The following is a 13,616-nucleotide window of genomic DNA, read 5'->3' as shown; positions in this document are numbered from 1 at the left end:
CAAAGTTTTATGTTTCCCATATAATAAAACAAACTGTCAGTGTCACCTGTCTGATACATGATTATATGATACCAGGCTAACTGATGTCAGTGCTACATTAATAATCATCTCTTCTATCTTCACCAAGGTGATTTATTTCAGTATCAACTCGCATGCATACAAAGAATACAGCTTTTGCCATCACTAAATAATCTCTCAAGCAGCTATCACAATATTCATAATAATGCTTCTTTTTTTTTAATGTCTCACTGAGAAAAACGCATTACTTTACACAAAAAATGACCTTTTAGTTTTACCTTAATACTGATGAAGACAGAAAAGAAAAGCGGAGAAACTTTTTTTTTTTCAAATCATAGACTAGTAATGTGAAGCACAAGTCTTTAGATGAGGGAAAAAAAACTTACCTTCCTCTGTTCTGGTTTCCACATGACTAGATACACCTCTCCTGTCAATCACAAACCACAGGCACCATGTCACTGATTCAGTCATTACTGTTGATATCCACTATCACTCACTGGCAAGTACTTTTGACTTTGAGGTGTAATGCAGGAAGATGGTTATTACAAGCAGTATGTTATTTTTTCTGACTAAAGCTGCTTTCTGCACTTCTCTCTCCCCTTCCACACCCCTCCCCCTCCAGCTTCTCTCTCTGCTGCTATCCTCCTTCCTCTCTCCCCCCCACACCCATCTGGTGCTCCTCCCATCCCCCAACTCCCCTTCCTTCATCTTTCCTCTCAATTAATATTCTCATTCAGTTATTGTCTTTTTCTAACACTCTTTTTGTTGCTGTTTTTGCTTTGTTTTGTTTTGTTTGGCTGGCTGGTTTGGGTGGTATTTTGCTGCCCCATCATCTGCAGTTTCAGTGGCGTTAGTCCCATGCCACTTACTGCGTCCCTGATACACAGCCACACTCTTTTACTAACTTCACAGTCACACTCCCAGTAAAGAGTGCTACTCCCAATACCACAGCATAAGCTGTACATATTACATCCAAGCTGACAACAGACACCATTACTTTTCAAACATCCCAGTAACACTTTGGACTTAATGATCTAGTGGTCAGGGGATGATCCCCCATTTCAGCCTGGTGTTATGTCCTTAGGAAAAGCACTTTACTCTGATTTTCCTCACTCCACACAGTCATGACTGGGTACCTGACTTGGTTCAGTGAGGCAAAAATGGCAAAAGGAGAGGATTAGGCCCCGCCTTCTTATGCCTGAACACAGTGGATATGAATTCATTGCCCCAATGGCCGTGGTGGTGGTGGTGTGTCCATCGAGATCGATGATGACCATCGTTGTCATCCAGCTGGGGGATGGGGGGAGGGTGGTGGTGGGGTATCTCTGAAGCGCTTCTTCTGACCTTCGTGTGATCTCTTCCCTTGTTGCAGCTCGCCATAGAAGAGCCTTTTGGGCAGCCGATGGTCTGGCATGCGCACCACGTGCCCAGCCCAGCGAAGCTGGGACTGCATCAGGATGGTGAAGATGCTGGGAAGGGTGGCTTTTGCGAGCACCTCTGTGTCTGGGGTCCTGTCTTGCCACTTGATGTTCAGTAGCTTCCTGAGGCATGTTGTGTGGAAGTGGTTTAGCTTCTTGGCATGCGTTGGTACACTGTCCAAGTTTCGCAGGCGTACAGTAGTGTGGGGAGAACTACTGCTCTGTAGACCTTTAGCTTGGTCTCAAGACTAATGCCTCTTCTGTTCCAGACATTTGCATTGAGTCTATGGGACCTCAAACATTGAAACCTCTTATTCTTAATAACACTTTACAAGATCATGAGGAAGGAAAATGGCAATTATCTTGAGCAAAATGCTATACAAAACATGTGTCACATGTTCAAAGCTTTAGCCTGGATAAAAAAAAATTTTTAAAGTACCATATCGGCATATGATCATTTTCCTAATTTTGGCTAATCCTGGCTAATGATTCAATGAAAACCCAACTAGTCCTTTAAATAACTGAATAACTGACTAAATAACATGTTCAGCATAAAAATGGAAATAACCACAACAACAATAACAGTATAATAACAAGAACAGTAATGACATTAATGAAAATAATAATATTAATAACAAAATCTCACCAGTTTCCAAAGCCAAACTGTTCCACAGCATCCAGAAGCATATGCTCCTCAGCCAGGGTCCAGGGTTTGTCCACCTCAAAGGCTGCCGGTCCACTCACATGCTGCCAAGCATCACACCAATCATCACTCTAGTCAAAGCTATATTTAATTTTATTCAAATCTTTTTGATTTTATTGAAAGTAACACTTCAGGGAAAATCCCCTCTTTTATTATCTTTTTAACAGGAGCAGTGGCCTAGTGGTAATACACCTGATTATATAAGAAGCCAGCATCTATGTGTTCCCATAAAATGTCTGGGATTTTTACTTCAGTTCCACTGTATCAAGTCCTTTGAGTGGTGCTCTGGATGCTAGGGGTTTTTTGGGGGTTTTTTTGTTGTTGTTGTTGTTGTTTTGTTTTTTTTGTTGTTGTTGCTGGGTTTTTTTTTGACAAAACAATAAAGCGAGGTCCCCTATGTAGCATGTACTTAGCACACGTAAAAGAACCCACAGCAACAAAAGGTGTCTTTCTGGCAAAATTGTGCATTCACTTTCATCTATTGTATTTGTATCACACAAAAACAGCATATCTATACAGATATTTATCCAGTTCTACATTCCAAATTCACTACTTAATAAAACAACAACGTATATCTGTGTGTTGTGTGTATGTGTTTCTGTGTATGTTTTGTGTGTGTGTGTTTGTGTTTGTGTGTGTGTGTGTGTGTTTATATTTTTATGTGTGCGAGTGTGTGTGATTGAGCACACATGCGTATGTATGTATAGATATGGAGATATGAAAAGATCATGATTAGCTCAAGCCACTATTACTACATGTGCATATTATCCAATTCATAACAATAACAATGATGATAAAGATTTCTACAGAAACTGATGTTTACGTAAATGTGCCCTGTAATATTCCCTACCCAAACCCACCAGTACTGGCTGAAGCAGCCCCTCAATCATCCACCTACCAAGGAGTTTAGCTTCCTTGCATTTTTTGTTGTAATTGTATTTTTAGTACAATGGGCCATATGCATGCATCACTGATTTATCATCATCCAGCTGACGGCCACAATCGTCATGTCGATTACTCTGCCGCGACTCAAGGGTTGCGTTGAGACAGAGATGCTGTCTTATATAGAAAAGATAAAGAACTAGACAGATGAGAAAAAAAGAAGTTAACATTACTGTGTTACACCTACTCTGTGTGGGTTTTATCAGCAGACTTCTACTTTTCGCTCTTCACCCACTCAGGGGCTAACTAATCCCAGTCCTCCAGAAGGGGGGACTGTGCAAAAAATAAATGTTCTAAAGAGTGGAGGGGGGGGGGGGCGGTCAAGGTGGCAAGGGTGTCGACTGCCATTGCTGTTTCGGGCAGCGCATTCCAGTCTTCGATGGTGCGATGATTTCCGATAAGTCTCTGATACCACCATGAATATATTTTCTGTTAAAGAAAATGTCACCTTTTCCTGTAATTTTCTTGGTGAACCATTTCTTCAGCGCTTCATTTTTCAAATAAAATTATTCCAACAATATCATCAGTGATAATATGGTGTTACACACTAACTGAACGAGTGGATCTCATTGCCTGCTATATCAAACAACATATCCTATGTTCAAGAATGATGACTGTTTTAACAATTCATAAGCAAAAACGATGTAAACTGAATATTTTGAGCATGGATTTCCTGTTTAGTTCTTGCAAGTCGAAAAAAGACTCCACGTGTATGCACATACACTTCCCAATTCTATTTTTGTGATCATTTCCATTGGTCAAAAATACCCACGCCAAATGTGATTGGTTAGAAATCCATGGACGAGTCTACTTGATTAAGTTCAGGGCTGACAAAATTTAGGTCATCGGCATGCCCGGCAAAGCCTTACCCCCACATGGTACTTGTGGTCCTTTTTGTGAGGCCCACATTCCACACCACAGGAAAAGCACTGCAAAATAAGACATCATACATATAAGTTACAGAAGAGACGCAATAATCAAAAATGAAACAAATAACAACCGGTGTATTGGAAAAAGAAACCAAAATGGCTATATATCTGACGTCACACTTGCCTGTAAACAAAGGTCATACTCCTTGCATTCCTGACACCGAATGAATACTTCAGAAATACGGAGCTGGCAATAACCACAGAGGTGTTCAGCCATCACCCCTACGTTAAATAGTAACCACAGAACACAATCCTTCAACAAATGGCCGCAGATCTATGTAGAGGAAGCAGCATTTCGCCGCAATTTCACACTTTTTGCCACTTCGTGCAACACGACTTGACGTCACGTTTACCCATCAGTCAATGGATATCCGGTGTTCTAAAAACAGCTCGGGATCGCTGTGACTGGACACGCGACGCGATCCTGCCTGCACACAGCACAACATGGCTCCACGAAAGCCGCTGTGGCGCTTAAACATCACGGTAAGAAGAACGCCAGCACACTTCTTTCTCTCACGCGCATGTGTTTGTCGTTTCAAATCGCGTGATGCAGGTCAAGCACTGCAGTGACTTTCCTTTCCACCTGAGCAGCTTAAGAAATGAAGCCCCGCCCCCCTCCACCACCTCGTGCTGTTTTACACACACACACACACACACACTCACTGACTGCGAATATGCACGCATATCATATAAGCATATATAAGTGGTAACAATGCACACTGAACTGATTTGTTACAAATGCACTGCTGGTCCTGATAGGCAGCGACCCCCTCCTCCCCCCAGCCCCTTCCTTAGACCCCCGCCCTCCCCTCCACTCCCACCGCACATACACCTGATTGTTTGTTTTTTTTTGACTATGTTCCTAAAAAGAAAAAACGGAAAAAGGGGGGGCTGGGGGGGGGGGGAGTAGTTATGGAATGTACATAGTTGACCATGCTCCGAAACACTGCAAAGTACAAGTCCACTTTGTCAAGAATTTTGGTGGGGCAGATTTTGCTATACATTATTTCCTGAGACACTGCTAGTGAGATTGTTTCTTTAAGAAAAGAAAAAAAAATATATATACATTGATTTATGCTTTTCACTACCTCCCTTCTCCCCAAACATATGAGTCTGGAATTGTAATCGACGGAACAGCTGATAAAAGGGCAAACTAAAGTGTGTACAATAAATCTACCACACGCATGACAAAGAAACTAGGGTCCGGCTAACAGATGTGATTCACGAGGCAGTGCGCGGCGCACAGGCCTGTTGCAACACGCTGTTTTGGAAGGCATGTTTCAGCGTGCTGGCCGAACTGTGTAAAAATTCTAGTTACTTCTGGGGTTTGCTTTCCAACCGATCAGCTTTGGAACAGAGGAACAGACATAGTGGACGAGTCTATTTGGGCTTGCTTGAGGGGGGTGCTCAGTTCAATTAGCTCGCCTGATAATATGACGGGTTTTTTTGTTGTTGTTTTTTCTTCTTCTTCTTCTTGTTTTTTTTATCTTTGCAGAAGCTAACAGAGACGATCGATTCATATCTGATGCTCTGTGCAACAACGAAACGACCATGTCCTCATAAATCATGAACAATCTTCAAACATTTCCAAATGCGCACACACGCGTGTGACTGACGGACTGGGGAAACGCTGTCAGGGTCAAGGCCACCTCTGTGTGTGTGTGTGTCTGTGGGACGATGTGTGTACGCGCGCGCGCAGAAACTACTCTTGAAAATAAAGCACACGAAGAACCGAAAAAAATAGCTGTTCTCGCAGCAGTTATGATTTCAGTGTTGCTGTTACAAACGGAATATGTTAAAAAGATCGAGGAAAAAGAGAATGATCTGCATGAAATACTCCACATACAACAGCCTGTTTCTCAGTTGTCCCAAATCGACCAGGCTCCCTCTCCTACTATCTACCCCCCTCCTCCAACGCCCCCCCCCCCTCCCCCACCCCTCCTATACGTACCCAGGCTGAAGCATAAACATCATCATCTGTGGTTTTACAGTTTAAATCATGTCCGAAGCCATACAGAGGAAGAAACTATGTGGATCTAGTTGCGAATGATAAACAAATGAACTGTGAGTAAAGAGATATTATTAAAGGCTGATCTATCATTGAAATAACGTCAAAGATCCTGTATTGCCTTTCACGGTCGTATAACCAGTGAATTCATTATCCATTCACTATCAAGGGCTCCGGCTCGGGCAAAAAAAAACTGAGGCGGGGCGTGAAGCGCCTTTCCAAGGATATAATACAGCGCTATGTCGAAACGAGTTCTCAAACTCACCGTGCCACCAAATTAACCCCATGGCTGATGACGTATCCATAATAAGTTATGCACAATGCGTCTTTTTCCCTATGATCCTGCACACACACACACACACACACACACACCCCGGCACACTGCACACACACACTGCCGGCACACACACACACACACACACACACACACACACACACACACCGCTCACACACACACACACACACACACACACACACACACCGGCACACTGCACACACAATGCCGGCACACCCACACACACACACACACACACACACGCACTGACACACACACACACACACACACACACACACACACAACCTCCACTCATACGTGTGTGGCATAATAGAGAGAGGTCAGCAACTTGCTTCCAGAGAAAAAACTGAGATGAACATCGACGATGATCTAAACTGAATACGAGGAGAACTCATGAGTATACAAATAGTTCACCACATTAGCATCATGATTATCGTTGACAGTTAAAAAAAAAAAAAAAAAAAAAAAAAAAAAAAAAAATCTAGAACGGAAAAGAGAAAGGTGGAAAGGGTATTTTTTCACTGACGCAAAATTACCCAAGCAGTGAACTTAATTATATCGATAGATTGCCAGTCAGTACGTCGACTCTACTAAAATAAAATATTAATATATATATATATATATATATGTTCCAATAACAAAGTTGTCTTTCTGACTCACAACGCATATGAAAGAAAAATGAAAAGGAAATCTTCCCGGGGCCAAACACATCATAAAACTCTCTCTCTCTCTCTCTCTCTCTCTCTCTCTCTCTGTGTGTGTGTGTGTGTGTGTGTGTGTGTGTGTGTGTGTGTACGAATTTAAAGTTTCAGCATTAAGGCCGTGTGGAGGGAAATCTTTCTCCAGTCAGTTCATTCACACGCCGGCCGGCCCACACTGCAGAACTGAGTCGCTCTTTATATATATATATCAGTGTGTGTGTGTCACGGTGTGTGTGTGTGTGTGTGTGTGTGTGTGTGTGTGTGTGTGTGTGTGTGTGCGTGCGTGCGCACGCGCGCGAAAGTAAAGTTTCAACATAATTAAAGGTGTGGGGAGTAATATTTCTCAGTTCATTTACACGCCCACATTGCAGAAGTCGCCGTATAGCTATCACAGGGGGCGCTGAAAATATGTATTTGAAAGTGTACACCATAGTAACGTCAAACCAATGTTAATGGCTAAAATTTGACAGGCTGGGTTTGACAAGATGCAACCTGGTAAACCACAACTGACCAATAAATGTCGAACAGTAAAATGTCGGGCAGTGTAAGTCCCAACACAAACAGGTCAAACTCAGAAGTTAATCAAACAACAGCAGGGTCCACAGTCCATGGTCTGTTGACCAAAGAATCACAAAGGCAAGTTCTTGTACACTGTTCGGAGACCCCCCGAAGATGGGAAAGTTTATACAGATGCTTAGCTGACAAGTCTGCAGTCACGAGGTTTCGGTGACAACGGCTTCTCCGAGAGCCGGAATAGCCAACAAGCCGTGATTTACGCTACTGAGATATCAGTTGGTCAATATTTCTCCCCAATCCCATTAAAAAGGCACATACCAACAAGCCTCTCGCTCTCTTACCACCAGCTCTCTCACACCAGATCTCTCTCACCAGCTCTCTCACCAGCTCTCTCTTCCGCTCTTCTTAATCTGTCCCGGCGCCAGCACCCGATACACTAACGTGTGTCAAGTTGAGACTGCTAGCCCGGGGAGAGCTAGACACGTCACTTCTTTGCACAGCATGTATGGATCTTTAACATAGCCTCCATATTCCAGGGAGAAGTCTTCTTTAGTTAGAGATACCCAGGATGTTGCTGCTATGGAAATGTAGGCTATAGGATGTTGTTGATTTAGAATGCTTATTTTCAATAAATTCATTTGTGTAGTAACTACAAATAAATGTATTCTAGACATTTTAGTTATTGTCGGTGTCTGTTTAGCAAATTTATATCTTGCTTCTTCTCTGTGTGATTGAAGGTTTGAAGAGCATGTTGGCACACCTTCACTGTGTCATGTCAGGATAGTGATGACGTTCTTCTCGTCTATCTCTGTCTCTCGACCTGGTGCTCTATGTCGTTTTAGTCTATATATTAATGTCGTTGCCTACCAGGTAGAAGTGAACTGAAGAACAAAGCTTCCTTCTTTAGAACAACCAGTCTCTCATGACACTGTTATAGGGTCAGTATAATCCACAAAACCTTTCGTGTGATATAACTATGAGGCGACTCACCGAGCAGTGATACTGACCTTCCAATATCAGTGACATTGCTGGTCCAAAAGTACAGACCGCCCGGGACAAGATGTGGTTCCGTGGTCGCCAGTGATACCATCTCCAAAGACCGGCCGACACGGTCGTCGTTATCATGTCTTGCAGAACATGAAAAGGGCAACACCAGCTGCAGCGAGCATGTGTCTTATAATTATAGGGCGTGCCGACTGTTTGAACACTGGAGCAAGAACCTGGACGCAGAAAGAAAGCTGTTGCCGATAATGCTGCACCGTTCTCGGTGGACAGAATGTGCACCCCACCATGTCATCAGGGTCAAACATGCCAGTGACATCATCCTGCACGAACTGCATGCTTGCCATACTGTTGCTGATGTGTTTCGCATGCTTTGAGATTTGCACTGTGGGGTTGGAAAGAAAGGGAGGGCGGGGGTAGAGGGGGCGGGGCCCGGGGGGAAGGGGTGCTTGAGTTTCTATCGAAGCAGACCGTATTCGTCAGCACGCGTTTTATCACAGTACAAAGTTTTCATCAGTTGTTGAAAGAGCGAAAATCCGTTACACATCCAAGACACATCACGCAGTTGGAGAACTCGAAAACGATTTCACACACACACACACACACACACACACACACACACACACACACACACACATACACACACACACACACACACACACACACACACACACACACACACACGATAATAATGTTGTATAACGCTTATATGCGACTGAATTTTTTATTGAGGCCATGAAAGTGGGGAAAAGGTAGGGGAGTTTCTCAAGGTGGCGTCAGTACGTTCGGACAAATCCATATACGCTACACCACATATGCTAGGCAGATGCTGGTCAGCAGCATAACCTAACGAGCTAGTCAGGCCTTGAGTTAATGCACGTGTATTTGTGTACGTATATGAATGGATATTTTCTAAAGATTTTTGCCAGAGGACAACACTTGCTGCAGCGTGTTCTTTGTTCAGTGCGCCAAGTGTGTGCTGCACAGAGGGGCCTCGGTTTATCGTCTCACCCGAATGACCAGATGCTCAGTGTGGTTTTCCAGTCTTCTTCTTCTGCCTTCACTCGTATGCACACGAGCGGGCTTTTACTTGTATGACCGTTTTTACCCCGCCATGTAGGCAGCCATACTCCGTTTTCGGGGGTGTGCATGCTGGATATGTTCTTGTTTCCATAACCCACCGAACGTTGACATGGATTACAGGATCTTTAACGTGCGTATTTGATCTTCTGCTTGCATATACACACGAAGGGGGTTCAGGCACTAGCAGGTCTGCACATATGTTGACCTGGGAGATCGTAAAAATCTCCACCCTTTACCCACCAGGCGCCGTCACCGTGATTCGAACCCGGGACCCTCAGATTAACAGTCCAACGCTTTAACCGCTCGGCTATTGCGCCCGTCGATTTTCCAGTCAAACTTGGAAGAAAGGGTGAGAGCAGGTTTCGAACCCTAACTCTCACAGACACTGAATTGGCAAATGAGCGTCTTGTCCATTCTACCTCCTTGCTGCTTTGAGGTAGGAGAAACTGAGTTGAAAGAGCGAAGATTCCCCAGCAAAACAAAATGTTAGCAGTGGGGAATTTAGTGTACAAATGGTGGTTTGGGCGGTTGTGGCCTGTCATGAGTCTGAACACTGACACCTGTTCCCACCTAGTCAGCAGGTAGTAGGGGTCTGTCCATTTGTGGTGTGGATGCTGTTGTATTCACTTCATCTGTTGCTTGGCTTTGATGATGGTCTAAACTTCTGAGTAGCTGGTGGACCTATCCACCTGCTCATGTGTAGTGCCTTTCTCTGCGAGGGAGTCAGCAGTCTCATTGCCCAGATATTGAAGAGAGAGGAAATCCATTGTAGGACAGCATAGCTCCTGTTAGTTTTAAGTTCGGAGTTCTTTGCCCATCAGAAGCAATTCACTGTGGGATTATTTGGCACGCGACCACCTCATCGGGTTTAGACTGTAAACCGAGGCTTCGTGTGTAGCATGTGCTTAACGCACGTAAAAGAACCCAAGCCAAGAAAAGTTGTCACTGGCAAAATTTCTTCGTAAAATCCATTCTGATAATACGTGTGTGTGAGTGTGCGCGGACTCGCTGTTGTGTGTGCGTGACTGGAAGCCTGGTTGAATGACACAGGAAACAAATGCTGATCGCCTGGAAGTAGCTCTCAGGCAGCTCTGACCGAGGATAGGTGCTATATAAGTATCCATATCGACGGGCGCAATAGCCGAGTGGTTAAAGCGTTGGACTTTCAATCTGAGGGTTCCGGGTTCGAATCACGGCGATGGCGCCTGTTGGGAAAAGGGTGGAGATTTTTCCGATCTCCCAGGTCAACATACGTGCAGACCTGCTAGTGCCTGAACCCCCTTCGTGTGTATACGCAAGCAGAAGATCAAATACGCACGTTAAAGGTCCAGCAATCCATGTCAGCGTTCGGTGGGTTATGGAAACAAGAACATACCCAGCATACACCCCCCGAAAGCGGAGTATGGCTGCATACATGGCGGGGTAAAAACGGTCATACACGAAAAATCCCACTCGTGTGCATACGAGTGAACGTGGGAGTTGCAGCTCACGAACACAGAAGAAGAAGTATCCATATCAATCGATCAAACCTCCAGCCATAACTGAAAGGTTAAACGAGACTTACATGTGAGTAGAAGTTTGACCGCGGTTCTGTCTATGAAGGGCACGAGGAAAGAATTAAAGTTTTTGAGTGCGCGAAGAGGCGTGCTTGCTAGGCCAGCCTTGAACCATGTACATCATGGACATTCAGAATGAGGAAAGAAGTATAGTCGGGTGGGTTTGATGCCCACTTTGGGTGGGACTGTAATTCTTTCAAAAAGTACACATAAAAACAAGTTTACAGAATAACACACACACACACACACACACACACACACACACACACACACACACACACACACACAGCCAGGGATGTGTGTGTGAAATGAACGAAGATATTTTTTTTCCTGGGTATAGTGGGAGAGGGGGCGACTACTGGCGCACATTATATACACATGAACATGCACAAACCTCCAGACATATATATTCTGTGCTAGAAATATGAAATAAAAATAATGATAAAAAAATAAACTCTCACATAAAGTAAGCAAATAATAGATGATGTACGAATAAACCAAACGAACAAACAAACAACGACAAAACGACTGAAGCACACACAAAAACCTCCTAAAAAAACAACCCTGAATGTTTCATAGGTAACCTGAAAAAAAACCAAAAAACAGTAACAATATCAACAAATGAGCAAGGTATCCAACATTATGGCACAAGGTGGAATAAGTTGGGTGGGTGTTTTTTTTTTTTGTTTGTTTTTTTGTTGTTGTTTGTTTGTTTGTTTTGTTTTTTGTTTTTGTTTTTTGTTTTTTCTTTGTTTTTTCTTCTTCTTTTTTTTTGGGGGGGGGGGGGGGGGGGGGTTAAATGTAGTTGGGCAATGGTTTTGTTTGATCGTGGCTCTGGAGAGCGAGTTCCACAGCGAGACGCCTGAGTAAACCAAACCAGATTTAATCGGATCGATCCTTGGGATTGGGATACAATACAATACAATACAATACAAGACAATACAATACAATACTATACAATACGATTCAATACATTTTTATTAATCCGATTGGAAATTACATATGCATTCAATGGCTCGTCACTCATACCAATCAGTCTCTCAGCCAAAAGTCGAGTCTGACATATATATCCGAACATTGCGAATTTGTAACTTAAAAGTGTACAGATTGAATTGAAATATGAAAGTGATAAAAGCTTTAACAACTTGCTTTATAACACAGTAAGAGAAATTAGAACATGTATTTTAAAGAAAATTAAGAAGCGCTATTTCCGCGGGTAAAAGAAATTATAACATGTATCTAAAAGAAAAAAAAAACTAAGAAGCGCCATTTCCGAATAAAAGACGTTATGATAAAATCATCCTTTTGTTATCATGAATACTTCAGTGGCATTATGTGCAATAAAAAAAAAAAAAAAAAAGAAATCACATTCTTGGATGCTATAAAAGAGATCTGTTTTCATTTTATCACATGCATTAAAAGAAACGTTGATTTCCAGAATAAGAAACCCTATGACTGACTTTGTTGGTGTTTCTTGATGGATTAACATGTAACCTTTTAATCAATGTTGGCGGTGCATTTCCTGCCATGATCTTGTGCCTTGTGGTTCCTTTCTTACACTATAACCCTTCAGATCAACTTATGGGACGATGTTTGCTCGATATAGTCCGAGTCCAGAAAGGATGTTTTTTTTTGAGGTAATAAAGACAGACACAGACACAGAGACACAGACAGACATAGGAGATCCACATTCCAGGTCGACAGTACTGTTATATATATATATATATATATATATATATATATATATATATATGTGTGTGTGTGTGTGTGTGTGTGTGTGTGTGTGTGTGTGTGTGTGTAACTGGTCGAGAGTGTCGCAAAATATACAAGGGACATAATTTCTGCACCTTTAGTTATGTTGCTTGTTATGCAGTTGCTTCCCTTGCGCTGGCACTGTTCAAGGCGTTTGTGGTCAGCTGGATCGTTGAACTGAGGGGAGGACCTCTCTTGTTTTACCACGACTCCGACACACTGCAATGAGTGTGTATATGTTTCTGTATGTGTTTCAGTTTCTGGATCACTATACAATCCTACATTTCTCAAGCTCTTCAGATCTCACCAGTAGTTTTGATGAAGGTCTAAACAAAGAAGACTTCGTGGTCGGTTTTTTTATTTTTTGTATTTTTATTTTTATTTTACATTTATTCGCTTATTTATCATCTTTTTTATTTTATTTACCTATTTATCTATTTTATTTTCATTATTATTATTATCATTATTATTATTATTATTATTATTATTATTATTATCATTATTATTATTATTATTATTATTATTATTATTATTATTTATTTATTTATCTATTTATTTATTTTTTAATTATATTATTATCATTTATTTAGTTTTATTTATTTACTTATTTTATTTTATTTATTTATTTTTTTTATATTTTTTTCTCAAGGCCTGACAAAGCGCGTTGGGTTACGCTGCTGGTCAGGCATCTGC

At 42.2% G+C, this 13,616-nt stretch overlaps 1 protein-coding gene across 1 annotated transcript in view; it reads right to left on the bottom strand.

Moving 5' to 3' along the window:
• The window catches only part of LOC143295701 (transcriptional adapter 2-beta-like), a 28,342-nt gene extending 23,991 nt beyond the window's left edge, over positions 1-4,351 (bottom strand). The window contains exons 1-4 of the mRNA XM_076607322.1: positions 4,135-4,351; positions 3,951-4,010; positions 2,083-2,183; positions 405-445 (exon numbers count right to left, since the gene is read on the bottom strand). Coding sequence (XP_076463437.1) covers positions 405-445; positions 2,083-2,183; positions 3,951-4,010; positions 4,135-4,227 — 295 coding nt within the window. The 5' untranslated portion in view covers positions 4,228-4,351. The remainder of the gene's footprint in view (positions 1-404; positions 446-2,082; positions 2,184-3,950; positions 4,011-4,134) is intronic.
• Positions 4,352-13,616: the final 9,265 nt, after the last annotated feature.

This window comes from Babylonia areolata, chromosome 21 (assembly GCF_041734735.1).
Source record: "Babylonia areolata isolate BAREFJ2019XMU chromosome 21, ASM4173473v1, whole genome shotgun sequence".
NCBI classification, from domain to species: domain Eukaryota; kingdom Metazoa; phylum Mollusca; class Gastropoda; order Neogastropoda; family Buccinidae; genus Babylonia; species Babylonia areolata.
The sequence above is the reverse complement of the archived record's forward strand: the minus strand, read 5'-3'. Positions and strand labels throughout refer to the sequence as shown.